Source organism: Lycium barbarum, chromosome 3 (genome assembly GCF_019175385.1).
Source record: "Lycium barbarum isolate Lr01 chromosome 3, ASM1917538v2, whole genome shotgun sequence".
NCBI classification, from domain to species: domain Eukaryota; kingdom Viridiplantae; phylum Streptophyta; class Magnoliopsida; order Solanales; family Solanaceae; genus Lycium; species Lycium barbarum.
Genome location: NC_083339.1, coordinates 146,690,558 through 146,718,553, shown reverse-complemented (window position 1 = coordinate 146,718,553; position 27,996 = coordinate 146,690,558). Strand labels below are relative to the sequence as shown.

At 37.1% G+C, this 27,996-nt stretch overlaps 1 protein-coding gene across 1 annotated transcript; it reads left to right on the top strand.

The window, feature by feature from the left end:
* The first annotated feature begins 7,944 nt into the window (after positions 1-7,944).
* LOC132633447 (uncharacterized) lies at positions 7,945-27,485 on the top strand. The gene is made up of 12 exons (XM_060349874.1): positions 7,945-8,465; positions 10,276-10,502; positions 11,927-11,994; positions 21,331-21,405; positions 21,569-21,918; positions 22,096-22,164; positions 22,273-22,361; positions 23,381-25,507; positions 25,912-25,989; positions 26,132-26,243; positions 26,719-26,769; positions 26,904-27,485. Exons 1-12 carry the CDS (start codon positions 8,130-8,132, stop codon positions 26,955-26,957), a joined length of 3,636 nt encoding a protein of 1,211 aa, XP_060205857.1. The 5' UTR covers positions 7,945-8,129; the 3' UTR covers positions 26,958-27,485.
* Positions 27,486-27,996: the final 511 nt, after the last annotated feature.

The window sequence follows — 27,996 nt, the reverse complement described above, 5'->3', positions numbered from 1 at the left end:
TGCAGGATTGTCACTTGAACGGATTTGTTGCACATCAATATCACCATTCTTCTGGAGATCATGTGTGAAAAATAACTTTGGTGAAATGTGCTTTGTTCTATCTCCTTTTATGAAACCTCCTTTTAATTGAGCTATGCATGACGTGTTATAAAATAAAACTATGAAGTAAATACACAGAAGAAATATGTAGAGAGATTTTAGATTATATTACTTCTGCTCTTTCAACATTGCATCTGTGCATCCTATTTATAGGAGCAACAGGACATGAGATATTTTGAGATATTTTGGGATATTTTGGGATATTTATAACTTAATGGATATCCACTACTTGGGATATTTATAACACTCCCCCTTGGATGTCCATTAATAGATGATGTACCTCGTTAAAACCTTATTAAAAAAAAACCCTGTGGGAAAAAGTCCTAATGAAGGAAAAAGAGTGCACATATCTAGAAATACGTTTTGAGAGCTGCCTCATTAAAAACCTTACCAAGAAAACCCAATGGGACAAAACTTGGTTAAGGAAAAAAGAGTACAACGCGTATTTCACTCCCCCTGACGAAGACCAAGATTCAGATGTCGGAGTCTTCGCATTCCAATCTTGAATATCATCTTCTCAAGAGTTGAAGTTGGCAAAGATTTAGTGAACAAATCTGCAGGATTGTCACTTGAACGGATTTGTTGCACATCAATATCACCATTCTTCTGGAGATCATGTGTGAAAAATAACTTTGGTGAAATGTGCTTTGTTCTATCTCCTTTTATGAAACCTCCTTTTAATTGAGCTATGCATGACGTGTTATAAAATAAAACTATGAAGTAAATACACAGAAGAAATATGTAGAGAGATTTTAGATTATATTACTTCTGCTCTTTCAACATTGCATCTGTGCATCCTATTTATAGGAGCAACAGGACATGAGATATTTTGAGATATTTTGGGATATTTTGGGATATTTATAACTTAATGGATATCCACTACTTGGGATATTTATAACACTCCCCCTTGGATGTCCATTAATAGATGATGTACCTCGTTAAAACCTTATTAAAAAAAAAACCCTGTGGGAAAAAGTCCTAATGAAGGAAAAAGAGTGCACATATCTAGAAATACGTTTTGAGAGCTGCCTCATTAAAAACCTTACCAAGAAAACCCAATGGGACAAAACTTGGTTAAGGAAAAAAGAGTACAACGCGTATTTCACTCCCCCTGACGAAGACCAAGATTCAGATGTCGGAGTCTTCGCATTCCAATCTTGAATATCATCTTCTCAAGAGTTGAAGTTGGCAAAGATTTAGTGAACAAATCTGCAGGATTGTCACTTGAACGGATTTGTTGCACATCAATATCACCATTCTTCTGGAGATCATGTGTGAAAAATAACTTTGGTGAAATGTGCTTTGTTCTATCTCCTTTTATGAAACCTCCTTTTAATTGAGCTATGCATGACGTGTTATAAAATAAAACTATGAAGTAAATACACAGAAGAAATATGTAGAGAGATTTTAGATTATATTACTTCTGCTCTTTCAACATTGCATCTGTGCATCCTATTTATAGGAGCAACAGGACATGAGATATTTTGAGATATTTTGGGATATTTTGGGATATTTATAACTTAATGGATATCCACTACTTGGGATATTTATAACACTCCCCCTTGGATGTCCATTAATAGATGATGTACCTCGTTAAAACCTTATTAAAAAAAAAACCCTGTGGGAAAAAGTCCTAATGAAGGAAAAAGAGTGCACATATCTAGAAATACGTTTTGAGAGCTGCCTCATTAAAAACCTTACCAAGAAAACCCAATGGGACAAAACTTGGTTAAGGAAAAAAGAGTACAACGCGTATTTCACTCCCCCTGACGAAGACCAAGATTCAGATGTCGGAGTCTTCGCATTCCAATCTTGAATATCATCTTCTCAAGAGTTGAAGTTGGCAAAGATTTAGTGAACAAATCTGCAGGATTGTCACTTGAACGGATTTGTTGCACATCAATATCACCATTCTTCTGGAGATCATGTGTGAAAAATAACTTTGGTGAAATGTGTTTTGTTCTATCTCCTTTTATGAAACCTCATTTTAATTGAGCTATGCATGCAGCATTATTTTCATATAATACTGTGGGTATTTTTGTATCACACTTCAAGCCACATCTTTCTCTGATGAAATGTATCACTGATCTCAACCACATACATTCTCTACTTGCTTCATGAATAGCGATTATCTCAGCATGATTTGAAGAAGTAGCAACAATGGACTGCTTGGTCGATCGCCATGATATAGCAGTACCTCCGCATGTAAACAGATAGCCCGTTTGAGATCGAGCTTTATGTGGATCAGAAAAATAACCTGCATCTGCATAACTAACAAGATCTGTACTACCTTTGTTAGTATAAAACAGACCCATATTGCTAGTTCCCTTCAGATATCGCAATATATGCTTAATCCCGTTCCAATGCCTCCGTGTAGGAGAAGAGCTATATCTTGCTAGCAAATTAACAGAAAATGCTATGTCAGGTCTTGTAGCATTAGCAAGATACATAAGTGCACCTATTGCACTAAGATATAGTACTTCGGGACCAAGTAGCTCTTCGTTTTCTTCCTGAGGTCGGAACGGATCTTTGCTCACTTCAAGTGAGCGAACAACCATAGGAGTACTTAAAGGATGCGCATTGTCCATGTAAAACCGATCTAAAACTTTCTCAGTATAGGCAGATTGATGTATAAAGACCCCTTTTGCGAAATGTTCAATTTGCAGACCAAGACAGAGTTTTGTCTTTCCGAGATCTTTCATCTCAAATTCTTTCTTCAAATATTCAATCGCCTTTTGGAGCTCTTCTGGAGTTCCAATGAGGTTTATGTCATCAACATAAACAGCAAGTATAATGAACCCTGATTTTGTTTTCTTAATAAAAACACATGGACAAATGGCATCACTTATATATCCTTCATTTATCAAGTACTCACTTAGGTGATTATACCACATACGCCCTGATTGTTTTAAACCATATAATGATCTTTGTAATCTGATTGAATACATTTCCCGAGACTTTAAACCAAATGCTTCAGGCATTTTATATCCTTCGGGAATTTTCATATAAATTTCATCAAGTAAGCCACATAGGGCGTGACAGCATCCATCAGTATAAATAATGTGATATCTTCTGTTGTTTGGACTGATGACCCAATAAACATTACGTTTACCAAGATGGATCATTTTACTTGGTAATTATTCTACGTCAACATGCTTTAAGAGACGTAGAAATCAAATCCTCACAACCTTATACAATATTGCGCGCTATATTATATATTGTCGATAAGATATCATGTTGCAATTCGATTATAATACTGTGGGTATTTTTGTATCACACTTCAAGCCACATCTTTCTCTGATGAAATGTATCACTGATCTCAACCACACACATTCTCTACTTGCTTCATGAATAGCGATTATCTCAGCATGATTTGAAGAAGTAGCAACAATGGACTGCTTGGTCGATCGCCATGATATAGCAGTACCTCCGCATGTAAATAGATAGCCCGTTTGAGATCGAGCTTTATGTGGATCAGATAAATAACCTGCATCTGCATAACCAACAAGATCTGTACTACCTTTGTTAGTATAAAACAGACTCATATCGCTAGTTCCCTTCAGATATCGCAATATATGCTTAATCCCGTTCCAATGCCTCCGTGTAGGAGAAGAGCTATATCTTGCTAGCAAATTAACAGAAAATGCTATGTCAGGTCTTGTAGCATTAGCAAGATACATAAGTGCACCTATTGCACTAAGATATGGTACTTCAGGACCAAGTAGCTCTTCGTTTTCTTCCTGAGGTCGGAACGGATCTTTGCTCACTTAAAGTGAGCAAACAACCATAGGAGTACTTAAAGGATGCGCATTGTCCATGTAAAATCGATTTAAAACTTTCTCAGTATAGGCAGATTGATGTATAAAGACCCCTTTTGCGAAATGTTCAATTTGCAGACCAAGACAGAGTTTTGTCTTTCCGAGATCTTTCATCTCAAATTCTTTCTTCAAATATTCAATCGCCTTTTTGAGCTCTTCTGGAGTTCCAATGAGGTTTATGTCATCAACATAAACAACAAGTATAATGAACCCTGATTTTGTTTTCTTAATAAAAAAAACATGGACAAATGGCATCATTTATATATCCTTCATTTATCAAGTATTCACTTAGGCGATTATACCACATACGCCCCGATTGTTTTAAACCATATAATGATCTTTGTAATCTGATTGAATACATTTCCCGAGACTTTAAACCAAATGCTTCAGGCATTTTATATCCTTCAGGAATTTTCATATAAATTTCATCAAGTAAGCCACATAGGCCGTGACAGCATCCATCAGTATAAATAATGTGACATCTTCTGTTGTTTGGACTGCTGGCCCAATAAACATTACGTTTACCAAGATGGATCATTTTACTTGGTAATTATTCTACGTCAACATGCTTTAAGTGACGTAGAAATCAAATCCTCACAACCTTATACAATATTGCGCGCTATATTGTATATTGTCGATAAGATATCATGTTGCAATTCGACATAACTTACTGAGATCTCATCACTTCATTATTTTCAGGTACCTGAACCTCCTATAAGGTTTATGAAGTGTTATGTCGTAGCTCTTCAAGAGCACATTGCCTCCTTATTATGATCATTTGCTCCTCCCTTTTTCAAGGATTATTATATTTGGAACCGATTGGTCTACCATGCTCCATGCACGCTGTAGACTTTGTCCTTCAGGGACATTAAGAGCATTTTGCAGATGAAATATGAAATAGTTGGGTCAGCAAATGCTTCCAGCATTTGACTTGAATTATCTGAGGATCATATTGATGATAATTCACAACATATTTCTTAGCTGCTTATTCTCTCCCCATTATTTTAGTGACATATGTCCCCATTTTCTTTGGGAAAATCCATCTATGTGCATCATGGTATATCCATTAATCATGTACTGCACATCAAATGCTAAAAGATGGAAATATCTAGTTTATGACCCTGAACCAAATATGAGGGGAGAATTTATCAAAACTTATTGATCTGAAGCATACAAGTGCTGTTGTATGCAATATATCATATCTCAGACCAACATCTGAAACTCTGTTCTCATAAGCAATGGTTTAGCTGTATTATGGAGGCATCCAATGCCAAACCAACTTAGATATAAACCAGCATTATCAAGATGATTGTCTTGATTACATATTCTGAAAATTGTGCTTCCAACTCAATTATTTTGAGCAAGCAACTTTGTAAATGTCAAACTGCCAGTTGACAATAAACATACATGTGACTGTCTTAAATAAATGCATCTATTTAAGACATTACATTGCAGGTGAAGGGGCCCACATTCACCTTTTATATTTTTCAGAATTTTGGGGATTCAGTCCCAACATTAGCTGGTGTAATCAACTTATCATGAGAACAAGCAACACAAACAAATTCTTGAAGAATCTTCTAGTTCTTCAATATGTTTTTTAATACTCAATTAGCACATCAGATTTAAATCAGGACGATCAAAATGGTCTTGTCAACTGATAAAATTATCTGTACCCGTAAACTTCAAGTTTACTATGACGAGTGCTATTTCTTTTAATAAACTTCTGGTTTACTATTGCATGAAATTTTATGTCAAAACTTCTGGTTTATTGTGACATGCGATCTCATCATGCTCGGGTAACGCTTTACACACTTGACCTTACCCGTAATAAGTTGGAGATATTCAATCTTCCAATCATCTGTAGTCTCAATATGATGACCATTTTTCTCGCTAGTAAACTTCAGGTTTACTATAATTTATTTTCCGATCGAAATAATTATGATCTGAGATGAATGGTACTATCATATATAAGCTCTTCTAGAGACATCAATTTGTTCACCATAATCATATATTATTTGGACACTACTAGTGTCATGATACTTGTAAATAAATAATTAGCTCTTCTGGAGCCTTTGATCATTAATTTCTATTACCAAATATTTCTTAAATACTTCTGGTACCATTAAAGCAAATTTCGACACTACTGGTGTCACGAAATAAACATTGAATTCTAAACTTCAATATTTCAAACATCTCCTTCAGGGAGATTCATCATTAACTGAGAATTTTGTATCTAAGCTCAAACACATAATAATCAAATCCTTCATAAAGAAATACATTAATTGTTATTTCCTTCAAGGAAATCAATAACAACTAACCATAATGTATTAATGTGGTTATAGGAGAAAGCATTCTACTCTTCTTCCTTTTGCCTTAGAAATATGTTTCGATGTACGACAGGTACATGTAGCAATGTCTGAATTTCATACCACCAGAATATAACATCTACATTCCTTGTATTTTATCCCTCCAGGAGATAAGTTGTGGTATTTGTTCATTCACTTCGGGGAATGAAACCTGATTATTTAAATGTGCTTGAAATACGACACTCATCAATAGCTCGTTATTTTGCTCAAACACAAGAAAATATTGCTTCAAAGTATTTCTCAGATATTTTGGTAATTCTTTCTGCTTCAGGAGTAAAGTTTCAGAGTTTTACTGCTTCGGGAGTAAAGTTTCAAGTTTTACCACTTCGGGAGTAAAGTTTAAAGGTTGACTAATTCAGGAGTAAATTTCTGAATTCTACTACTTCGGGAGTAGATTTCAGAGTTGTTTCAGGAGTAGAATTAAAAACCTTACTACTTCAGGAGTAAAATACATAGGCTTACTACTTCTAGAGTAGAATTCAAAGTTTGCTACTCGTGGAGCAAAATTATGAGTTTAGTACTTCGGGAGAAAAACATATAATATTCAAAATATTTCTTCTCAATTATTCTACCTCTTCTGGAGATGGATCATGATATTTTCACAATCAAATGCGTGTTTATATTTATAGGTTTTACTACATATTATCACATTCACTTCAGGGAATGAATCTATATTTATAACATTTATCAAAAGTTTTAATTCTTCAGGAATAAAACATAATTATCTGAACGCGCCTTAAGCATATCAAATCGTGATAGCTTATAGCCTCTTTTAAGATATTGCTACTTCAGGAGCAAATCGAGGCATACATATAATGTGGAGAATTTTTCTCTAACACATCTTCAATCATAAACACAATAAGCCCGTAAAAATATTACCACTTCTGGTGTTCACGGATATAAACTCATTTAATCAATTCATATTTGCGAACTAACCTTCCAGTGGAATATTGGCATAAGGCCTTCAATAACTTTGGTTTCAAGATATTTTGGCAAAAAGAGGCCGAAGTGCTATATTCCATAGTAATATTTTTTTTAAAAAAAAAGGCCATGTTTCTTACTACGTTGATGGTGAGCTTCTCCCAAAAATCAGTTTAAAATTTTCATAGTTGTTAAAGTTAACAACAATCAACCATAAAAACAAAGATAGAAAAATACTTGGAACATGTTACCTGAACTGTTTAGACTAAATAAGTACTGCAAGTCCTTTACTTTATCTCCAGGAGGCAACGACTTGTACTCAGTGTAATTCCAAGAATTGCACCTTCGAGGCTTTCAAAGTATTTGCTCAAGATGGCTGAAGCTCGTGCTGATAACGTATTATGAAATAAAACTATGAATTAAATACACAAAAGAAATATGTAGAGAGAATGTGTAGAGAGATATCAGATTATATTCCTTCTTCTCTTTCAACATTGCATCTGTGCATCCTATTTATAGGAGCAACAAGACATGAAATATTTTGAGATATTTTAGAATATTTTGGGATATTTATAACTTAATGGATATCCACTACTTGGGATATTTATAACATAATCAATTTTTTCCCAATATGTTTCTCAATTGTCACGGGTTATCGTTTTTATCTAAAAGTTATATATATAAATAAATTAGAGTAAGAGGGCTGTAGGGCCCACATTAAAAAAAATCAAAAACCGAAAAACCCCAAATTAGTGAATTTCGTCGTAACAGCTTCCCATTCTCGCTGTGAATTATAACTTATTATTCCTTGTATCTCAACTCAACAAGGTACCGATTCCCTCTTTTCCTCGATCAGTATTCAATTCCACTCCCCACTTACAAACAACAAACTCCATTCGGAGTACCCGAGCCGACCCGAAACATAATGTACGGAGGTGGTTCCGGTAAGCTCAGCCGCGGCGGCGGTCGTGGAGGCAGCGGCGGCGTTGGGAAGCGCAACATCCAACCACCGCATATCCACCGTTCATCCCCCGCGTCCGGTGGCCGCCTGCCAGCTGGCAATAACCGCAATACTGCAGCGGGTCCCACATCCTCTAATGGAGCTGAGGAGAGTTTTAGCCTTGTTACTGGAAATCCTTTGAATTTTGCAATGATAATTAGGTTGGCACCTGACCTAGTTGAGGAGATCAAGAGAGTTGAAGGTGAAGGCGGTGCTGCTAGGATTAAATTTGATGCCAATGCTAATAATTCCCTTGGAAATGTGAGTCTTTTGTCTGCTTTTATTTGGCATTTTTTGACTGATATCAGATAAGTACTTGAATTGGACTTCCGCCTTTATGTATGCTACTGCGGCATAGAGAGATTTTAGATATAGAGGACTGTAACAACAATGCAAAGAAATGAACAACTTGTTTTACAGATCTGTTTGCAACATGTTTATTTATCGATAGAGGTCGAGGATTAGGGCACAGGGTTAGTAGGTAGCTGAGCGTAGTAGCACTGTGGGTGGGTGGGGGGCTATCCTCCTCCCCTCTTTTCATTTTAATAGTAGCATTCAGTTATCGCGTAAGTCTCTTATTCTTTGATGTATATTTCGATTTGTTGTTGCATTTGTTTGTATCTTGCTATTTGCTGTACCTTTTCTTACAATCCATACTTTCCCTTTGAGGGTCTATCGGAAACAACTCTCTACCCCCACAAAGGTTGGGTAAAGCCTGCGTGCATCTTACTCTCCCTAGACCCTACATGTGGGATTATGCTGGGTATGTTATTGTTGTTGTTGTTAGATGGCTCTCCCTATTAGTTGGATTCTTTGAACATATTGTGCTTAACTGGATACTTCTAGTGCAAGGCAGAATACGGGAGACTGCTAAAAGCATTTGTTAATTTTCGGATTAAACTTTACCATGGGGTATTATGTGCAAGTTAAAAATTGCCTTATGTCTCCCTGACATGTACATGGAACACAAACACTATACCGCTCGTGTGCAGCAACAAGGCTTTTAGCATTTTAATCCTCCGTGACTGGTGCAAGTTGATTTATACGTATATCTGCAAGGATTAGACTTGTAGGTTACCTACTTATGAGAACAATAAGACTTCGTAGCAGGGTCGGAGCTAGTCAGAAGTAGGGGGTACAATACCCCCTCCGTTGAAAAATTATACTGTGTATAAATAGGCTAAATATATTACTTTTTGGTATATATAAATCGCTGAAATCCCTTTGACTAAAGGGAAAATTCTAATGTAGTGGTAAAAGGGGTTCGAAAGTTGCTTTAAGTTATAAGTTTAAATCCCAACAATGACATTCTATTATTTTTTTGAACTTATATAAATTCCTGGCTCTGTCACTACAATTTGTAGGTTACCTTTTGTTTGAATTTTGAAAGCTATGCACTTACTGAATGTAACAGACTAACAGTCCTTACCTTGCTTGCGTATTTTCTTTATCAGATTTCCTCTTTAACAGAATAAGAAAACAAAGAAACAAAATACCCAAATTTTGGGCAATAAGATTTAACAGAGAAATGTGCTTCTTGAGGGGTCCAATTCAAAATATTTTCTCTATTATGCTTCCAGTGTTTGTGATCTATCCTTCTAAATTGTCATAAGAAAACAAAGAAACAAAATACCCAATTTTTGGGCAATATGATTTAACAGAGAAATGAGCTTCTTAAGGGGTTCATTTCATAATTTATTCTCCATTATGCTTCCAGTGTTTTGTGATCTATCCTTCTAAATTGCCATTTTGTATTCGTTCCTTAAAAATGAATAGGACTGGGGAGTTACATTTTAGTGATTGCTTTCCTAAATATTATACTACGCTGCCATAATTCTATACCCTGACTTGCATCTGAAATGCACTAAGCTTCACTTCTGTTTGTTCCTTCTATAACATAACTTTAGTATCGAAGTTCTTTGTCATCTTTGGTTATTGCTCCTTATTTAATCATGTATGAGTGCCTCGTTGAGAACTTCTAACATCGATCGAATTGGTCTTAAACTCATGCTGGACATTACTGTTATTATGGTTAAGTATAATTGGATGTGATTTGACCAACTTGTATCAGGTCATTAACGTTGGTAGTAAAGACTTCAGATTCACATGGTCACGTGAACCGGGAGATCTATGTGATATATATGAAGAACGTCGAAGTGGTGAAGATGGAAATGGTTTGCTTGTTGAGTCAGGTGGTGCTTGGCGAAAGTTGAATGTACAGCGTGTTCTGGATGAATCATTTAAAAACCATGTTAAAATGCGGTCAGAAGAAGCTGAGAAGAAGCATAAATCACGCAAGTATGTTTATTGCCCAACTCTTTTTTTGGATACAGATTTATCTTCCAACTCTAAAATGACATATGAAAAGTGGTTAGATTATTACATATAGATCTATGAAATTTCTCTATATTATAGTGCTCAATTTGTTGATGTCCAAATATATAAAGTTGAGTGCTTTTTAGTTGTTTGGGTGGGGGAAGAGGAAGAGAAAGAGAAGTGCTTAATGAGCACTGAGTTTTGCACTTTTAGGATGAAAGGTAGGATGTCTACTTATCCTAGTGCAATCAAGTTAATATCAAATTGTTTGGCTTCCCGGACCTGTTTTCTTTTATGCTTTAATCTCTATGCACGTTGATGTGTTTGATCTCTTGGGGTGAGCATCTAGGCCAAGTCATTTAAAGATCATTTGACAACTTTCTTAGGGATAATTGTTTCATCCACTCATTTACACGCTCTTTATTTGATTCTGCCTAGTTATGCTGAAGTTGTGCGATGCTGTGTTGAACTAGTGGGTACCACTATCATCATCGATGTTTATTTGACTTTAAGATTCAGCAACTCACGTCCTTACCCAATTGTGAGTTGGGATGCATTAATTAAGTAGAATAGTAATTTATAGGCTTAAGATCCAAATTATTGGCTTACAAAATACAGACTTTTCACCCCCGGGATTAGTCGGGGCTCAAAGAGACCCGGACACCCGGTGCTTAATCAAAATAAAAATAAAAAAATACAGACTTTTTCTTCAAAGTTTTATTCATTTTGCCGGTTAAGTTTTTATTTTTTGACGAGAAAGGAAGATCCTATCTCAAATTTTGTTAAATAGCTTGCTAATGTAGTTAACTGAAAAATATGATTGATAAACCAATAGATGGCCACTACACTAGGAGTGACAACATTCGTATCACTAACTCGCAGTTAGATTTTTCTTTTGTTGAAAGAAATCAGCTTGGGATTGTGATTATAAACCCACATTCAGATTTCCGAGCAGTGTCATCAAAGGCAAAAAATGGAAAGAAAAAATGCCGACGTTTGCTGGAGCTTTAAGACAGAACTGAAGAATATAGACATATAAATTCAAGAATGATAAACGTCAGAAAAAACAATTGTATGGATAAAGGAAATAATTATTGTTTAGTGTTGCTCTTTAAGAGGAAGCCTATGGTTGATGAGATGTACGTTTAGCACCTTGGTACCTGATCTAAAGCGTGGCCTAAGCGAAGCGAAGTGCTTAGCCTGTTTTGCACCTAGCTTGAGAGCTTATGTGTGCCTCAAGCGAGCTTTTGACGGTATTGTTTTTGATTGTGAAATGCCGAGGAGAAGTGTTTAAGGTTTTTCCGATCCTTTGGAAAAGTTTCTTTCTAGTTAAATAAGAAAGATTGTATTGTTGTTTCCATCTTAACTGGTACGTCTATAATGATTTTTTTGCATCTCTAAAACAGAGCCATTGTTTTGGACCATGGCAATCCATCTATGAAGAGTCAGGTGAAGGCAATGGCTGCAGCTGAAGGTATGCCCTTAAGTTTTACGTAGGATTCAATCATTTTCTTGTACATTTATGGCATAAAATTGTACCTTCTCAAAAGAAAAAAGGATTCATTCTGCAAATTGGATGACTATAAACCTGCGGTAGAAATTCTTCTGGTAATCTGGTATATATTTGAGGCATAAAACTATAATGCGAAAGTCTCCAAATATTTGATCGGTGTGCATTATCAACTTGAAGGTATAGGAGAGGCATGCTTCTGGTAACCCATATTGACTTTTTATTTACCAGCCGAAGAAGAAAATTTGCGGAAAACAGAAGATAGTTTTAATGGTGTAATCTACTATGAAGGGTCTGATAATCATTATGTATATTTTGGCTTACGTGGAATGAAAGAAGTAGGATATTGTTCCATAGTTGTGACTTGTGAGGAGATATTTAAACTATATAGAAGCATGGGTTTGCACCAATGCTTCGTCGTCCGTTTTCCACTAAAAAAAAAAAGGTGTGGGCCCCAACTGAACATCAACCAATATTAAAAAAAAAGGTGTGGGCCCCAACTAACCACCAACCAATATTAAAAAAAAGGTGGAACCCACCATCTCCAAACTCACGGGAAAAAAAAAGTGGACCCCATATTAACAAAATCAAGCAATATAAAAAAAAAAGAATCCCATATTAAAAAAACAAACAATGTCAAAAAAAAAAAGTGCATCCCATATTAAAAAATCAAACAATATTTATGTAATTTCCAAAGTATCTCATTAAATCAATAATGATGGATTCATTGCCACATGCGTATCAATCCATTAGTGGGAGCAAATGAAATTATTGTACAACAACATACTTAAAATTCTTATATATTAAAATAAGATAGAATTTAATTACTTTTTCATTTTTTCCTTACTCTAATAAATGTGAAAAGAGATTAATGTCATAAAAGAAAAAATAATATTAAATGGAGATTAAATAATTAATAAGGTAAATTAGTGAAATTCTAATTCTAATTGACGTTTCCTTAAAAAACCGTGCAAAAGAAAACATGACAAGTAAAATGAGTTAAACCAAAAATATTTACCAAAAATTAAAAAATAGTAGTTCTTCATTTAAATAGAAAATCAAATTTCTACTTTGTTTCATTTTAAACATGTAAAATTAATATAATAATTTGAATTAGAATTATCCAAATCAAAATTTGATAAAAAATAATAGGTATTGTTTAGGCCCAATCTACATACATTAACAATAAAATATTTTACACCTTTAAATTAATCGAATTAAAATTCAAAGTATCAACTGATGCTTAAATATTGCTATTGTTTTATCTCAAAGAGAGGAAAATGGTTTCCTTTTAAATAAGTCTATTAATAAATTTTTGCCAACTTTGTATTCGTAGTAAACACTAATATAATAAAGTTTTGGATACGGAGCACAAACTACAATGTTATATTAATCGTGTTTTGAACAATATATATTTTTTTGATAAAGGTAACATCTTGTATTCATATCCAAAAGCAGCACCTGGAAGTGCTGAGGGGGTAATTACAAGCTCATAAAAAGAGCCATGGTGAGGCTGTCAAAAGCTAGTCTAAAACTAGTCTGCTGTATCATTACAATTTGCCTATAAAATCTATCAAATCCCCTATATCCCCCAATAAGTTCTGTTTACACCAAAAATATAGGACACTAAGACAAATCATCCTAAATTTATGGATGGAGTTGCTTTTGTCTTCAAAAAGTCTTAAATTTCTCTCTTTCCAAGCTATCCACCAAATGCAAGCAGGGATTAGCTGCCACCAGTTCTCTTCTCCATTTCTGTTGCCAATACCTTGCCAACTGTTGAGTAGTTCAAAAGTAGTCTTAGGCATGGCCCAACTAACACCAAGAATACAAAAGAACATGTACCACAGATTTGCAGTTGTCTTGCAATGAATGAAAAGGTGGTCATTTGTTTCCACATCTAATCCACAAAGTAAACATCTTGAGCAAATCTGAAAACCTCTTCTTTGTAGCCTTTCATGTGTTAGGCATGCTTTCCTAACCACTAGCCAAGCAAAGCAAGAGACCTTTAGGGGGATCTTGATTTTCCAAATGAGTTTCCAAGGCCACACCTCTGTGATGGAGGTTCTATGATTATAATTCCAGTAGGCAGACTTGACAGTGAAAAAGCCCTTACTATTTAGCGTCCATTTTGGTTTGTCTGGTATATCTGGAGTGATCTTGAAGGGTTCCAAAGTTTGTAATAGCTCGGCTACTCTATCAATCTCCCAATCATTTAGTGCTCTCCTGAAAAGCAGATTCCATACTTGATGTTCCCATACCTGGTTGGTCTTGGTTTGCTGTTGAAGGCTAATCAAGTAGAGATCAGGGAAAAGGCTCTTCAAAGAGTTTTGACCTATCCATGCATCATCCCAGAAAGCAGTTTTCAGACCATTGCCAATTTCGATGCAAATGTTGCTGTTGAAAGTTGGCCAGTAGTTCCTGATGGTTCTCCAAGTACTGGTCCCATAAGTGGATGTGACCACATTTGTTGTCCACTGGTTTAACAAACCATATTTATGAGCAATGAATCTTCTCCATAATGTAGTGTCTTCCAAACTGAATCTCCATAGCCATTTTTGTAGTAAACTCTGATTGTGAAAACTAAGATTCCTGATACCCAGACCTCCTTGCTTTTTGCTGAGAGTTACCGCTTCCCATTTTACTAGATTCATGCTTCTTCTGTCCTTGTTGCCTTGCCACAAAAAATTTCTCCTCAATTTGTCTAATTTGTCCTCCACACATTTGGGGAGGGGGAACAAACCCATCATGTAGGTGGGGAGGGCATCAAGGACTGAACTGATAAGAGTTAGTCTGCCACCTAGAGACAGGTACTGACTTTTCCACCTTGCTAGCTTCTTGTCACATCTTTCAATCACCTCGTTCCAGATCCCTATGGATTTGCTCTTAGCACCAAGTGGCATTCCTAAGTAGATTGTTGGAAGTGATCCCAATTGGCAGCCAAGGATCATAGCTAGTGTTGGAAGGTCAACTACCCGATTGACAGGGAAAAGGCAGCTTTTATCCCAATTTACATGAAGACCTGAAAGGGCTTCAAAAATGGTGAGAATGGCTCTGAGGTGTCTGATTTGTGCCACTTTTGCTTCACAAAAAACGAGGGAATCATCTGCATAAAGCAAATGTGTAATCTCCATGTTGATGCCCAAGTTGTTTGTAGTTCCAAAGCCTCTGATCCAACTGTTTGTATTGGCAATTCTGAGCATGTGATTGAGTCCTTCCATGGCTAGGACAAAAAGAAAGGGGGACAAAGGGTCCCCTTGTCTTAGCCCTCTGCTGGAGTGAAAGAAACCTTCGGGGCTTCCATTGATTAAGACTGAGAACTTCACAGTTGAGATGCAAAAAAATATCCAGTTCCTCCATTTCCCTCCAAACCCCATATCGGTCAAAACATTCAAAAGAAAAGACCAATTCACGTGGTCGAAAGCCTTTTCCACATCAAGCTTACATAGGATTCCAGGAACCTTTTGTTTGATCCTGGAGTCAACCAATTCATTAGCTAACAAAGTTGCATCCATGATCTGCCTCCCTTTAATAAATGCCATTTGGTGGTCATTGACAAGCTTGCCCATGACAGTCTTTAGTCTTTCAGTGATGAGTTTGGAGATGATCTTGTATACTCCTCCTATTAAGCTTATTGGTCTATAATCCCTTAATTTTTCTGCTCCATATTTCTTTGGGATCAAAGCAATGAAAGTGGCATTTAAAGACTTCTCAAAATATTCATTCTGGTGAAAATTGTGAATTGTCTGCATCATGTCATCTCTGATTGTGTCCCAACAAGCTTTGAAGAATCCCATTGTGAAGCCATCCGGGCCTGGAGCCTTGTCTATAGCACTCTGCTTAATTATCTGTATCACTTCAGCTTCAGAGAAAGGTCTTTGCAGCCAATCTTGTTCTTCTTGAGTGATCCTTGGACAACCGATGTAGTCAAAATTTGGCCTCCATGATTCTGTTTCAGAATATAATTGCTTGTAGAAATCCACCATGGCTTTCTTAATATTATCAGGTTCCAAGACCTCTTCACCTCTAACAATCAGTCTGTCAATAGTGTTGTACCTCTTATGAGCTGTTGCCATTCTTTGAAAAAACCTGGTATTTTTGTCACCCTGTTTCAACCACAACACCCTTGATTTTTGTCTCCAACTGTCTTCTTCTTTGTTAGACAAATCTTCCAGCTCAACTAAAACAGTTGCCCTAATCATCATCTCATCTTCATTTAATTCCCTGTTGTCCTGTGCGTGATCCAGTTCAGCCAATTCATTTAGAAGACTGTTTTTCCTATTAAGCAGCTCACTAAACCTGCTCTTGCTCCATTCTTTAAGCTTACCCTTCAAGAGTTTAAGTTTTGTGCTGAGTACATAGTCTGGACAGCCAAGTACCACAAAATTTGACCACCATTGCTGGACCATATCAGTAAAACCTTCCACCCCAAGCCACCAATTTTCGAATTTAAAGTAACTCTTCTGATGATCCCAGTTTCCACATTCAAGCATAAGTGGTGTGTGGTCAGAGTCAACCCTTGGCTGCATTTTTTGTTTGATATATCTGAAGGATTCTTCCCACTCCGTAGAGTAAAGAAACCTATCGAGCCTAGCTGCACTATTGTGATTCACCCCCCTGAACCAGGTAAATCTCCCTCCATTCAAAGGTGGATCAGACAACTCCATGTCTTCAATCCATTCTGAAAAGTCAGCCATTGAGTTGGTGATTCTGGAACTGCCCCTTCTCTCTATCGTGAATCTATTTGTGTTGAAATCACCACAAACGACCCATGGTCCCTCCCAAAGTCCTCTATATGTTGCAATTTCTTCCCAACATGCTTGTCTATCAATTCTGGAGTGTGGTGCGTATAGGCCAGTGAGACACCAACTGAAAGAATGTTGAGTTGATGTAAAACTGCATGTGATTGAAAAGGTTCCTTTATCAATCAAAACCCCAGTCCATAATCTGCTATCCCATAGCATGATAATGCCACCCTTGCTGCCTTCTGCTTCTAAATAGTCACATCTCATCCATCTGATTCCCCATAGTTGCTTAGCAAAAAATTCTATATCTTTCTCCAATTTAGTCTCTTGGAAACAATAGACATCTGCCCTCCATTCTTGAATGCAACTCTTAACAAGGTTTCTCTTTGAGACCCTGTTAAGTCCCCTGACATTCCATGAACATATATTTACCTTCATTTAAAAGATAATGAAAGAACCTTCCCCCTACTTCTCACTCCTTCAACCTCTTCATTAAGGTCTGACTCTAAATTCTTCAATTCATGTTTGCTTAATCCTCTATTTCTGGGAGCTTTACTTTTGGCATCCACAACTTGCATTCCAGCTTCTTGATTTTCCAGTGAAATTTTCCTTTTGTGAAGTTTCATTAAAAGAGCTTTTGCCTCCTCCTCATATCCAACAAAAGCTGCACCATATGTTTCACTCAATTCTAACATATTATTTTTGAACCAGTTCAAATCGACTTCTGCTTCATGCATCTCTTGGGATTGGATGGAAACTGGTTCAACCTCGTGGACTTGCATAAGTTGCAATTCTGCATTCTTGAAGGGAGCGGGGGTTTGTAAGTCAGAGGTATCGTGTGAGGGAACCGGAACAAAAACCTCATGACTGGCTGATGGTTCGGTTGATTGTAAGTCGGTAACATGATTGGGTTGTTCTGTTGAGAAAGAAGAAGAAGGAAGGGTTTGAGTGGGTTGTTCTGTTGGAGAAGTCGACTTTGCTTCCCAGGCAGTGTAGGTTTGAAGAAATTTTATTGCGATCTCTTTTAATCCAACAAGGAGTGGGTCAGTTTGATGATTTTTATTAATGCAGTCATGTGCCTCCACACGTGCTTCATTAAAAGGCTGAGAATTATAATTAAGTGGAGCCTCATCCATTTGGGCCAAAACCCTAAATTTGTTAAGGCCCAAAGAATTTTCTGAGTTGGGTAATTTGGTCAGCTGGCCCATAGGAAAAGCAGCTTCAAGGGCACGTGAGGATGTCGCGTGACCTGTCTCTTTCTCACTGCTAAAAAGTACATTTTTCCCAGCTGTATTTTCCACAGACCGCTGGTCCGAAGGATGGGCCAGATATGACGCAGAAACCTCTTCTCCGGCAGAGAAAATCGCCGGCAATTCAACCCAGATCTGGATGGTGTAAAGGATTCCTCCATTTTCTATCATCATCTCCTTAGGGATAGAACTCCCATCTCCCTTGATTTTAACCCTAGCCCACTTCAAATGGTTACGAAGCTGAGTTTCCTCCTCCGTCTCCACCCATCCCCCACAAAAATCCCCAATGATTTTGAAGGTTTGTTGTGACCATAGTTGGAGGGGCAGCCCTACGAATTTTGCCCAGACAGAGGTAGGTTTTTTGCGAGAATCAATAGCTCCTATAGTGGGAGTCCACCATTGAAGTCTGATTTGATGTTTTCTCCATCTCCACTCGCCAAGCATTACTTCTTCTGCCACTTCTCTGGAGGCAAACTCCAAGAGGAAGCAGCGGTTCACCATCTCATAAATGTTTAAACCATGTGCTTGCTTCCATGTGCTTTGAGACCATCTTCTCAAATCTGATAACGTTGGTAGTTCTGATGCATTTTCGGGGAAGCTACACACTATACACCTGTTTAGAACTTCATTGTGGGGTGGGCTGGATATACTGTCGATGTGGACAGGTCCTTTTTTCTTCTGGTTTGATCTAGCAACTGGTGGGGGCTCATTTAAATCCCTGTTAGCCCATTTAAAGCTCCTTACAGCCTCTGAATAGGGAATGTTTTTCTGTGTTAATCTGGTGGAAAAAGTTGTTGATTGAATGGCATGGCTCTTTATAAATCTACCCACTTTGTCTGCAATATCTTTCCATCCAACATTGAAAGTTAGTTCCGGGATGATTAGAACTGACCTTCTTTTTCCTCTTAGGCTTAAGATGCTGATGTAACGTCCATATCTATTGTAATTTCTTGATACAAAAATCTCCGACAGGTTATCTTTCTTCTTCCATCTTCTGACTGTGTTTCCATGCACCTTTGAGGCTTCCAACATAACCTGAACAATCCATTCCATCGTCTTAATATTGAAACTAGTTCTCCTGATAAAGTTCCTGCTTCTTTCTGTCCAATCGAACCAAACATCTGTAGCTTCCGATGATCTCATGATATCATATGATTTGAAACCTACGGCAAAGTAGATGGTGTTATCCATTTGAGGGAGTGGCTAGAGAAAGTAGAAAGAAAAGAAGGAAAGAGAAAGAGGGAGGTCTGAGAGAGTGGCTGGAGGGGGAAGAGAGAGAAAAAGGAGGAAGAGAGAGGTTTCCGGCTATCAGAATAATCACCGGGGTGGGAGTCTAAGGCCCAGAAGGGACCCTAGGGGGGGGTCTCGATAAATGTGTCTGGGAGCATTTCAAAATACTATATAGAAGAGCCGGTTTATAAGCAAGATCGTCGTCCGTCCTTTGGTCCCACTTTTTTATTTAAGAGCAAAAAAATCCTTTGTGGTCCCACCCACTTTTTTATTTAAGGGCAAAAAAATGACATTTTATACTTTATATTACCAACTTTTTTAAAAAGTAGATACTTTATTATATTTCTATTTTTCTACTATATAGAAGCATCGGTTTACCCATGCTTCGTCGTCAGTCACTCTTAAAAAAAAAATTGCTTCTATATAGTAAAAAAAAAAAAGGAAAAAAGTGGACCCCACCCTCTCCAAACTCATAAAAAAAAAGGTGGACCCCACCCTCTCCAAACTCATAAAAAAAGTGGACCCCATATTAAAAAAACAAGCAATGTCAAAAAAAAAACGTGCACCCCATATATTAAAAAATCAAACAATATTCATGTAATTCCCAAAGTATCCCCATCAAGTCAATAATAGTGGATTCATTGCTACATGCGTATTAACCCATTAGTGGGAGCAAATGAAATTATTACACAGCAAAAAACATGGACCCCATATTATTGTTTTTCTTCAAAAGGTTTACTAGGCAAATACATACAATTTCCTTTCTTTTCTTATATTAGCCTGAAATCTAATCTATATATTTAATTGCTGTATTTGCTATTCCGCCATGTCATTTATTTGTTATGATTACTAAAATAAATATACTTAAAATATTTATATTTTAAAATAAGATAAAATTTAATTACTTTTTCATTTTTATTCTTACTCTAATAAATGTGAAAAGAGATTAATATCAAATGGAGATTAAATAATGAATAAGGTAAATTAGTCAAATTATAATTCTAATTCACGTTTCCTTAAAAAACCATGCAAAAGACAACATGACAAGTAAAATGAACTAAACCGAGAATATTTACCAAAAATTAAAAAATAGCATTTCTTCGTTTAAATAGAAAATCAATTTCTACTTTGTTTCGTTTTAAACATGTAAAATTAATTTAATAATTTGAATTAGAATTATCCAAATCAAAATTTGATGGCCTATGCCCGTGCTGCGCACGCGCCCATCTAGTTAGTATTATAAGGATATCTTTTTTGTTTCATTATTTTTCTGGTATAGGGAATGAATACTTGTGGGACCCGTGGTTAGATTATTGGGATAACTTGTTTGAGAACTGTTGTTGATTTTTCTTTATACATAATTTTCACACCAACTCGGTATAATCAATGAATGAATGTGAGAAAGAGAAAAATAAGATCCTAATAGTGGCGCATTGGCCGTCATTCTTGGTGTTGTAGAAGTGCTCATGCTATCCCGTGCTACTCGTTATTTGGAGCATAACATAAACTTCTGTTTGATGTATACATTTGGTTTGCATGGATTCAGATATCCTCGTTGTGTGGTAACGAAATAGGTAAGCTGCAAAGCTACAGAATTTGGAAAACTTCTGTTGTTATCCAATATCAACTTTGTAAACATTATTTTTCTCGTTTCATTTTGAATCTCATCTTGATTATGTAGGTATCTCCTCATTTATGGGCTGGTAAAAGAGGTCGAGATAGCGATATTACTAAATCCAATTCTCCTATTTTGTAGCTGCAAATCTACTGGCAATTAGTGATGCTTTTAGAAAAAGAACCTCATTGCATCCATAAGGTGAACAGAATCAATTGTAGTATGTTATGAAACAGCAGCTTAAACACAATAGTGAAACAGTGGCTTATAAGAAGAATCAACGTTAGTACCGTATGAAACAGCAGCTTAAACGCTATAGTTAAGCAAATGACGTGTACACTTGATCTTCTGGGGAGTCTCTTTCGTTTTTAGTTCTTTAGATGGATGATCTATAGTGGCTATGTTTGTTTAGTTTCTGATATGGCAGTTTAACGTAAATCTAACTCTTTGTTTCTTTCAGCTAATCCATGGAGGACAGGCTTCAAGCAAAAGAAAGAGCCTCCTTTCAAAAAAAGAAAGTCAGAACCACCGCCAGGTAATTTCAGAGCTGAAGTGTAGAGGTTTCTTATGTTTTCTGCTTGTGGTCCAGTCAGTATTATCTGATGTCCAGGTGTTGGAAAGAGGGACTTCTTCAATATAATTCATTGTTTTGGTGGTGTTACGTTTCCCGTCTTTTCATTGAACTTCATGAACTGCAGGGGGATCTTATGGACCTGCTTACAAATCTGGCTCGTCTGCAACATTTCATTCAAAGGGAAAGCCTTCTGCTTCGCCTTTGTCTTTTTCACCTGAACCATCTGGTGCTCCAGCATCTCCATTTGGCAATGCCAATCTCTTGAAGGGCCAAATTACTGTGGACGATGTGATAACCACTCAAACAATGACTAAAGCTACTAGCTCTGAAAAAGAAATTCCCAGCAAGGCGACCACAAGTTCTTCACAGAATAAAGTAGGGCGTAAAAGTCATTCAGGCGCTACGTCTACCGATCTGCGTAGCTTGTTGATTTCTCTACTTACGGAGAACCAGTCCAAGGGGATTAGTCTTAAGGTAAGCGTCTGAACTAAATTGGACCTTTGTTAATTTAGCTAGCAATGTGGCGTAGGAGGTGGAGTGTAAGTCCAGAGCAAAGATGTGCTTCTTCCTTTGGTTTATTGCTCTTTTATTGACATGGAGTATACGCATCAGCTTTTTCTTCTTCCCTTAAAATACCTTCTTGGTTCTTAGGCACTGGAGAAAGCTGTTGGAGAGACGTTCCCGAATTCAGCCAAGCAAATTGAGCCCATTATAAAAAAGGTAAATGGTACATGCTGTTGCGACAATTCTTCTTAAAAAAGAAAAGAGAAGTGAAGAATATCCTTACCACAATAGTTATAATGTTTTACACATTAATCTCTGGTGCAGATTGCTACATACCAAGCTCCAGGAAGATACTTCTTGAAACCGGAAGTGGATATAGAAAGCTTCCCGAAACCGGCCCCTGAAAGTGGAAGGTACAACAAGTTTCTTCAGTCTTTTTGTTATTTGTTTGTCTCTTCTGTTTGAATCCAAATAGTATCTGTCAGAGATAAAGCTGATCTGCATTTAGCATGAATAATCAAATTGAAGTCTCCTTAAGTTTACCTGTAGGAGCAAGGGAACTTTCAACCAGAGAAAAACATAGATGACGTTTGTAAAAATGATACTATTAAACAAAAAGACCTTGACATTTTCCCTCCATTTTGAGCTAAAAGAATCAAGGAGCATATACATGTTTTTGACGTTACAAAGGTTAAAATGTACTTCTGAATTCACCCTTCTTTCGATAACAACAACAACATACCCAGTGCAATCCCATAATGTGGGGTCTGGGGAGGGTAAAGTGTACGCAGACCTTACCCATACCTAGGGAGGCTGTTTCCGAGAGAAACTCGGCTCAAGATAAACCATGGCAAAATGGTATGATGCTAACATACAGAGATTTTATCTATATGTATTTTCTTGGCCTTCCCCCTTGGTGGGGGTGGGGTGGGCAGATGGGGGGGGGGGAGTATTTCTGATTGAGAGATTATTTTCAATTTCTATTCATGTTTTATTTGATGATCCCGGGTATGGTGGTCATGAATTAGTTTACCCTGAGAGCACAGCACCCTCCTTCCACAGTAAAAATAACAAAATATGCATGCTTTCTTCATTAAAAAAAGATCCACACACATGCAAGCAGAGAACAGTTGGATGTATTTTCATATGGTTTTGGTCTGTGACCCAATTGCTTTTGCTTTAGTCAGTTGATTGAGTTCTGTAATATGTTTCCCGTATCACTTTGTGATTATTATAGGTGTTGCAGACATCAATTTAACTTGTAATTCTATTGTATCTCTTCTATGTTGGTGCTGCTGAGGACCAGGTCACTACATCTATTATGTCCTTGATAGGAGAATCATTTTTCTGAAAAGATTTGCGCTTTGATTGTAATGCTTGATTCTGTATTAACTGAAAATTTCCTTGCCCTGATGTTTTTTGCTCCTAACAGTTCTCCTGAAGATCATTGTCAGCCATCATCTGCCCCTGATAAATTTGACCAACTACCTGCTCCGCAGCCAGTCTTACCTCCAAAAACTGATAGCAGTGAGTTGGAAGAGGGGGCAGTGAGCGATTCTAAACCTCAAGAAGCATCTGATGCCATTGAAAAAATTGATATCCTCCATCTTTCTCCTGATCGAAGTGAAGGGCAGGCTAATAGCTCTAGCTCCAGTGGTAGTGATAGTGATAGTGAGAGCAGCGATAGTGGAAGCGATAGTGGAAGTCAGAGTAGAAGCCGAAGTAAAAGCGTGGCCAGTGGGAGTAGCAGTGACAGTGAAAGTGATGCTTCTTCTAATAGTAAGGAGGCATCTGATGAGGATGTCGATATCATGAGTGATGATGACAAAGAGACAAATCATAAACTGCGAGCTTCTGAACAGATTCAATGTGGAACTTTGGACTTTGAGCCAGGTCAATTTGCGGTGGGTGAGCCGGAAGATCTTAATGTTGCCGATATTGTGGAAATTGAGAAGGACTTGCCTGACGGTGGCCAAGTAGCTGAAATGGCTGTTATTCCTGACTCAGGTCCTATAAGAGATGATGAAAAACTTGTACAAGAGATCAGACCTTTGTCATCTGATAGGCATGAGCATAAACAAAGCCACGTCCAAGTGTGCAAGCTTCCTCATGAAGCAGAAAATGTTAGTTACCAAAACCATTCTAGTGAAATCGAAAGAGTTGACAAGGATAGCTTCAAGCATGAGCTGTCTAATAGCGTCCGAAAATCTCAAAAAAGTAAATCTAAAAGAGGGCGTGATGAAAAACGTTTAGGTGACAAGAATAAGAGAGTAAAAACTCAGAACGCTATTCAGCAACAAAGTTCTGGGGGTAGGAACTCCACTTTTGTAGAGAGTTCACACTTATCTCCTGATAAGCCTTCAGAAGGGCCTTATAAGGGCCTTCATATGCAACAGATGGAAGATAGAACTTCCAGAGATGATGCTGGGGATTTTGGTTCACAAAAAAGTTACAATCAGGCCATTTCTAGAAAGTCTGATTCTGAATTTTTGCAGCCAGACCGGAGATCTGTTGATTCCACTGCAAGGGGCAAAACTCCCACTGGTTCTGAGAGGCCAATTAAACAAGGTGAAAGCTCAGGGCATACCACTAAGTACACTGAAAGAAGCCTTCAAATGAATGAAGGGTTTCCCTCGCTGAGAGACAAGGTTAGTAGAGATTCACAAGATGAATACGGCATTGTTAGTGATAAAAAGGAAAGAAAATTTTCAAAAGATGGTGTTGGGGACCAGCAAAAAACATCAGTTGATTCAAACCTCAATAAGTATGATAGCCCGCTACCAGGAAATTCTCCAAAGGGTAACATGGGTAGTACAGGGAAATTTTCTTTCATGAATGGACGTGGACACATGCTTCAAAGAGAGCTTTCAGACTTGGAGTTGGGAGAACTTCGGGAGCCTCCGCCACAGGAAATAGCTGGTTTGAAAAAACTGGTTGAGAGGAAAAGTTCATTTAAAGGAGAGAATAGACCATCAAGTTCAGATTATTGGAATTTTGAGTCAAGTAAAGGAAGACCTGCTGATAAGCATGTAGCAGACTTTAGAAGATCATCTCCTCTCCAGTCGAGCTCTATGCCTTCTGGTGCTCCAGATGGCTTATCTAAGAGGAGGACCCCTGAACTGCATGCTGAAGATTTTTCAAGACCTCATCAAAAGGTTGCACAACCTCAGCCTCAACAGCCCCGTCCTAGAATTAATCAGAACGATATTGGGTCCCAACATAATCAACCGGTGGAAGTGTATAGTAGTAGGCAAATTGAAGAAGGGAGCTTAGGGACTGGTCAGGAGGTCCATGCAGACAATCGCAGAAAATGGTCTGCTGGTGCACGAGAACAACATGACCTAAAACATAGTGTACTTCCTCCATCGGTCAAGCAGAGCAAAGGGCAAAAATCCAGTTTGGCTGCTGAGATAAATGATAGGCATAAGGATGCTTCTTTGCTGGGGATCTATGAAGGTCATCAAAGGATGAGAGAGTCTTCTCCTGATGAGATGAGTTCGTACTCCAAGTATGAAAAGGAAGAACCGGAACTGAAGGGACCAATAGAGAATTTTGCCCAGTAAGTTTTCCAACATTTACTTTTCTCGTGGACAAAATATTTGGGGCTTGTTGAAACATAGAGGCATACTCCTTGCATTTAAATTAATACATAAAATAGAGTACACAATTGTAGTGTTCAAGTGGCAAATGCATCGGATACTTCAAGTTGTGTTCAATGTTAAAAAGTTTTGTTTTTCAAACACACACATGTAGGGTTCAAGTAGTAAATGCATTGGATACTTCAGGTCGTCTTCATTGTTGAGACCTTTGTTCTTTAAACCATTACTTAAAAAAGAGAGAGTAGATCGAGTTGTGTCGAAGTAATTACTGTTTTGTCTACTTCCCTATCATCTTTTTTTTTTTTTTTTTTTGCTGTAGACCTTTATTCTTGATGTTGCTCATGTCAGTTTCTCCTTGTTATAGGTATGAAGAGTATGTGCAGGAATATCGGGAAAAATATGATAGTTATTGCTCGATAAACAAAATATTGGAGTCCTACAGGTTTGTTGCAAGAATCGAAATATGCTGATTTCTCAAAGTTTCATGGAGATTATTTCTTGTTGACTTGTTTAACCAACACTTTATGCAAAGAGTTTATTTTCAGTTGTAGTTAATCTAATAAAGATTGGGATCGATTATTTAGGAATGAGTTCATGAAACTCGGCAAGGAGCTTGACAATTCTAGAGGAAGAGACACACAAAGATTCTATGACATGTTGGGACAGTTAAAAGATTCTTATCGCAAATGTGGACCGGTAAGTTTCCTCTCAATATGTTTTTGTAATCACGGATATGCAGTTGGAGACTACATTCGAACAATTTTTTATGTGGATGTCTATTATGTTTCTTAATGTGATACCAGCTCTAGTGCACTAGACACTAGTCCAAAAAATCTCTCCTGCATTTTTCTCAATGCTTTTGGATGCAAGTGTTAAGAGCCTTTCTGCTTGCTATTTCTGGATAACAGATAGCCTAATGGTAGAAATAGTTTCTATGCACTCTGGAGACACATTTTTTCCGTAGTCCCATTTACTTGGATAACCTTTCACTCTTTAATGGTTGAACTAGTTTCGATGCACTCTAGAGACACATTTTTTCTGTAGTCCTTGTACTTGGATAGCCCTTTACTCTTTAATTTGACTCCTTGAGCTGGGTTGTCAGATGAATCTGAGTGCCTTATATTTTCTTTGGGATCTCTGACTCATTGGATTTACAATTTAAACACTGCAGAGACATAAAAGACTGAAGAAAATGTTTATTGTGCTTCATGAGGAATTGAAGGTACGTATCGGACCATCACTTCTGAACCTTATTGCTTAATTTCCCTATGATCCTTAGCAGTTCGTTGTTTCTTTCTTGTCCTAGTATTCTTCTTTTTCTACACAAATTTCTGAATGCTTCAACTTGTTGTGCAGCATTTGAAGCAGACGATCAAAGACTTTGCTGTTTCATATGCCAGAGATCAGTAACCAGAAAGATTGACTTCTAAGTTCAAACTCATTGTTCGTCTTTTGGGAACCAGAGTGCTCAGGGATTGTCTTTTCTATAATCTGCGAAATAGTTGGCTGGAGATGCCAGCAGAAAGTGCTCACCCATTTGTGGATGAAATCAATGATGGTGAACACATGGATTTTCAGAAAACGTGAAGTTACAGTTGGAGCAACGCAAACAGGGTGAAGATTACTACAAGATTTGGTCACAGTTTGCTGGATGTAAATAGACTTGTAGAGTGCCTCTGTCTCTTGTTATTTTTTTTTTCCTCTTTCCTTTTTTCCATTCTTTTAGAGGGGCTTGATGCCCTGTACATTCTTGTGTAAATTTTTTTATGGAAGTTTTGGTGTGCCTGATACGCACAGCACAGACTCCTGATTGTAAAATCGCCCTAAGGGCAAGTTTTCCATAGTCTTGTCACTGTAGTGGACTTGTCATGGTCCTTACCAAATTTTGATACAGCTGTTGCATGGTTATGTTTTGGGTTCTAAAAGTTTTGTTCGCCATTTGTAGTTACAATGAAGGGAGAATAGCTTGATCCCTCGGTTATTGTGAAATCTAATTTTGGTCCTCGTAATATATGATTGAACACATTTAATCTTCTATTTAAAAATGTGTGCTTCTGGTCCCTTTATATAGGAAATATGTCATATTAGGACTATTTTTAGAGTTGTATTATCCATAAATATTGAGTAACAATTTAAGTTTATAATAATACATGTATAACTAAGTGGTGAAATTGTTAATAATTTTGAAATGTTTTGTATATTCATAAACAAAGGCATTCAGAAGTGCACATCTCAAGTAATTGAAGGTTAAAATGTGTTTAGCCTGATATCACGAGGACTAAAATTAAAAATTTCAATAATTGAAGGATCAAGAGTGCTATTACCCTATAATGACAAACGTAGGCTAATATCTTAAGATTGTGATTGTGTACACGTTTTACTAAGCAGATTGGAAACATTACATGCTTTACAATTTTAATAAACTTTTCTAAGATATCTTGAAAAGCAA